The 4,372-nt window shown below is 56.8% G+C and overlaps 1 protein-coding gene across 4 annotated transcripts in view; it reads right to left on the bottom strand.

Moving 5' to 3' along the window:
- Window positions 140-4,372, bottom strand: part of P2RX6 (purinergic receptor P2X 6) — an 8,153-nt gene continuing 3,920 nt past the window's right edge. For all 4 annotated transcript variants that reach the window (XM_021412887.1, XM_021412886.1, XM_021412889.1 and 1 more), the window contains 10 exons: window positions 4,070-4,141; window positions 2,954-3,029; window positions 2,706-2,799; window positions 2,401-2,481; window positions 2,148-2,289; window positions 1,816-1,925; window positions 1,574-1,667; window positions 1,371-1,436; window positions 1,028-1,105; window positions 140-565 (listed from right to left, as the gene is read on the bottom strand). In XM_021412887.1, the coding sequence (XP_021268562.1) occupies window positions 464-565; window positions 1,028-1,105; window positions 1,371-1,436; window positions 1,574-1,667; window positions 1,816-1,925; window positions 2,148-2,289; window positions 2,401-2,481; window positions 2,706-2,799; window positions 2,954-3,029; window positions 4,070-4,141 (915 nt within the window). In that variant the 3' untranslated portion in view covers window positions 140-463. The remainder of the gene's footprint in view (window positions 566-1,027; window positions 1,106-1,370; window positions 1,437-1,573; window positions 1,668-1,815; window positions 1,926-2,147; window positions 2,290-2,400; window positions 2,482-2,705; window positions 2,800-2,953; window positions 3,030-4,069; window positions 4,142-4,372) is intronic.

The raw sequence follows: 4,372 nt of genomic DNA on the forward strand, positions 1-4,372 counted from the left end.
AGGTGGCCACGCTGACCCCCCCCACAGGGCAGAGTTGGGGTGGGCAGCTCAGTGCTCGCAGGACACTGGTGCACTTTCTCTGCGTGACCGTGCAAAGGACACAAGGCTCCAAGGGAAAGAGCAGGGCCAGAGCCACCTCCCACTTTTTGGACAGCTTTATTTCAGTGCATCCCTGCTTTTCACAGGAAACCAGCCCCCACGTGGGAAGGGGAGAAGCGCAAAGTGCTTTAAGCCTCTTGTGCTGAGCACGGACCGACCCCATCCCAGCAAGCCCCAGCCCTGGCAGCAGCTCTGCAGCACGGCCCTGGAGCTGTGTGCTGTGCCAGGACGACTCTCCACATGCTCTCTACGTGCCAAGGACTTCTGCTGATGCCAGCACTCCTCCAGAAGGGCAGCACCCAGCCCCAGTGCTTGGCCAGAACTGGGCCACCTCCTGCAGGGCCAAAGCTGTGCCCCATCGCATCTACCTGCAGGTCACTGGTGCACGTTGCTGAGCATCCCCCAGGTCCTGGCCAGCCCTCTGTGCCTCAGCTGCTGCCTCTTTCTTACCTTTGGGGGCTTTTACCTGTGAAATGAACAGTGATGTTTGCTGCAGCACAGAGAACGCCCAGGTCCTGCCCTGCTCTGCCCCTTCCCACGCTAACAGTTCCATTCCTTGAGGCTGACTTGAGATTCGAGTTGGAATCAGGTTAAGTGTGTTTTCCCCAGGAGGATGGTGCAGCCCTGGGACACTTCCCCATGGAGCTGGAGGATCTCCAGCCTCAGAGGCTTCCGCCCCTCTGTCTGAGCTAGGGCTGGCAGCAGTCTTGCTCTGATGGGGAATGAGAGGGCTCTGGAAGGGCTCCCAGTCCACCTGGGCAGTGCCAAGCAGACATCACGCACAGCAAGAAAATCTACGGCATCAACACCCACACAGCTCCCAGATCTGGTGAGCCCAGTTATAATGAAAGGGCAAAAAGCAACGAAACCAGCTCACAAAACCTCAGCCCTCCCCGAGCTCTCCTCTACCCCTGCAGCCCATCCTCACCTCTTCAAACTTCTCCTTCCAATAGAAGTCAGCCTTCGTATCCAGGTAGAGCAGAACCAGGTCACAGACCATGGTGGCCTAGAGGGGGATAAATTGAGCTGAGGTGGGGAATGCTGCGGGTCAGGGCTGGTAGAGGGGAGAGCCACGGTCACAGCCATGCAAGGGACAGGGACACCACATCTGGGGGAAAAGGGGAAGGGCGATGGCAGCATGTGCCAGGCATGCTACACTGGGCTGCACATCCTCCCTGAAGCTAGGAAGCTGCAGGTGGGCAGGGAAAAGAGCAGATGGGCAGCAGATCGCAGCCCATGGATCAGAGGAAAAGAGCATCTTCAGTACTCACAGCTCCCAGGAATGCGATGCCGGTGCCGAAGCTGACAGCAGCAGGAATTATGCTGAATTTTCCAGCCTGACAAAAACAGAGGGTGGAGGAGAGAAGGCAGAGAGCAGGGAGAGGGCTGCGAGGAGCCCACCGGGAAACTGTGGGGCTGCAGGAGGAGCCCTGCAGGCAGTGACAAAGGAGGAAGGGGTTCGAGGACACGCTACCTGGCCGTGCACGGAGATGTCAAAGCGGATGCCGTACAGCTTCAGCAGGCTCCGGTAGTGCTGCCGCTGCGAGTCCCAGTAGTAGGAGGCCGTTCTGCAGAGGGACACAGGGCTCAGCCACACGTCCCTGCACCCAGCCAGGTGCAGCACGGCTGGTTTACCAGCTCCCATCTGCCCTGCTGTTCCTTTCAGGGAAAGGGAGATCCCAAGTGACAGCAGCGCGCCCGCCCCAGCGCCCTCACCTGAAGTTGTAGCTCCTGTCCAGCAGGGTGAAGGAGTAGCGCGGCTGGCAGCGGGCAGCGGGCTGGTCCAGGTCGCAGTCCCACTCAATGCGCACGCTGATGCTTCCTCCCTGCAGCCAGCCAACACGCGTTACACCCCGGGGACTGGAGTTGTCATGGACGGTTGGGTTGGAAGGGACCTGAATGCCCCCCAGCCCCACCCCCTGCCCTGGGTTGGTTGCCCCCCATCAGATCAGGCTGCACGGGGCCCCAGCCAGCCTGGCCTCCTTTGCCCACACCTCTGGGGAATTTGCAGTCACCTTCCACGCTTTACAATAGAAAGAAGCAAATACCAGCAGTGCGAGGTCCCCAAAGGTCTCCCCAGCTGCTTCCACCATGTCGCGGATGCGGAACACGGGGCAGGAAGGGCTGAAGAAGGGATCGTACACGCAGGTCTTGAAATAGGTGGGGTCACTGGTCTGCAAAGTGTTGCCCCTGGAACAGGAGAAGGAGAGAGAGAGGGGTGGCACGTGGCCCCCGGGATGAGCTGAGCATAGAGGCTGGGCCGAGCAGCAGGCACCATGGGCTGGAGGGTGTCATACTTACTTGGAGAAGTTAAATTTGGTGAAGTTGACAGTATTTTTTATAAAAAGAGTGAAATTCTCTGCCTCAGCCAGAAGAGGTTTCCTGCAAAACAACCGAGGCACATCGCCATTCCACAGTCCCGGGATCTGGGCTACGGTGGCAGTGACCAAGGACCACAGAATCATGGAACCACCAAGGCTGGGAAAGACCTCTATGGTCATCGACATCAACTGTGCACCCAGCACCAAAACTGCCCACGTCCCTCAGTGCCACATCGCCACGTTCCTTGAACACCTTTAAGGACCGTCCCCATCCCCGTGCCATACCTGGGCAGGGTGTCGTTCTCCACGGGGCACCAGCCAAAGATCTCACAGGTGGAATGGGTGCTGTTGAACATCACACATTTCCCAGTCTTAATCCCTAGAAACGAGGCAACGCCAATCACCCCCTGCTCTTCCGGGCAGCCTGCCAGCCTCTTATTGCAAGAGAGCACTGAACTCGGGCAGTGAGGCATCGCTATGGAGCTGGAATTGAGCGAATTTATTTTATTTTTTTTAAGCAAAGCACGCTGTACCGTTGCCATGAACCACCGGGTTTCCCATAGGACAGTCCACATCTTCCATGCAGATCCCATCCAGCACAGAGGGGCTCTGAAAGAGACAGGGGAGAAGTGGTCACTGCAGTGCAGCCCCTTAAGGCTCAGAGCCGTTCACCCACATCTCTGTTGACTGAACCCTTACCTCTGTGCGTGTCCCAAACGCTTCCAAACCAGCAGCACAGCACCCCCAGGGCTGGGACAAGAGGTTCCCCCAATACATTCATGGTTGGGTTGGAAGGGACCTTAAAGCCCACCCAGATCCACCCTTAGCACGGGGTTGCCCTGAGGTGTGAAACCCAGCATGAGAGCCAAGAGCAGCAGCTCTCCAAAGCACTTTTGGGACTAAGAGAGGTCACTGCCTGGAGGGGGTGGGAAGCACTATGGGATGCAGTATGTTGGGATGGCACAAGACTTTCTATGGGATGTTTAGGGGAAGAAGAAAATACAGGGAAAAGGAAGGACAGAGAGAGAAAAGGATAATAAGGACTGGTTACATGTAAAGAGGCGCAAACTTTGGGAATTCTGCTATTAAAGTCCATGACAGTGCTACAGAAAACCTAAATCTGACCAAGATTTCTTCAACGTACCCCTCCTACCACCTCCTAATAAGTCAGCCTTGAAAATCTATTGGTGATGGTGTTCTCCACAGGCACAAACAGAACCAGGTTACATGTGCCACAAGCGCATTGTGAGAGATGAGATCTACCGTGCAGAAACCCTTGAAACTTCAGGGCTGAAGGGTTAACTGGTGAGTACAGAAAGCAAACATACCTGGGCAGAGAATGACTTTACTCTTCATCTTTATCAGAAACAACTCCTGATTCTTCAACAGCTGCACAGCCATGCACTGCAGCCAGGAAGCAAAGCCAGCCTTCTCGGAGAGCAAAGCATCAGCGGCATCAGACGGGAGCAAACAAGAAGGCAGCTTCTCCAAAATCCAACACCCATCTCAGCTCCCTTCGTGAGCTCTGGCAGCTTGAGGTTGTGCCCACAGCCCTGGGGAGCTGTGCCATGCCACACACCACTGCAGTCTGGGGAACCACTGCGCCCCACTCCTCCCCTACAGCCCCACCTGCAGCAAGGCCTGCTCACCTCGGGACAGGTGCCCTGAGCCTGCTTGTCGGTCACAATGAAGTTGGTCACCAAAAAAAGCACGTTTTCTCCCTGCGAGGCAAGAAGACACCTTCAGCACTGCACTTTGAGCATGCTTTGGAGCTTCCAACCTTTTTTTCGGGCAGCAGAGTTGGGAAGCTTTACAGGGGGGCTGCAGCCGGTGCTCATAGAGGTCCCGCGGTTGCGCCACCGGTTCGAATCCCGGCGCGGGAGGAACGCCGGTTCGAATCCCGGCGCGGGAGGAACACCGGTTCGAATCCCGGCGCGGGAGGAACACCGGTT

The sequence above is a fragment of the Numida meleagris genome, chromosome 14 (genome assembly GCF_002078875.1).
Source record: "Numida meleagris isolate 19003 breed g44 Domestic line chromosome 14, NumMel1.0, whole genome shotgun sequence".
Classification (NCBI taxonomy): domain Eukaryota; kingdom Metazoa; phylum Chordata; class Aves; order Galliformes; family Numididae; genus Numida; species Numida meleagris.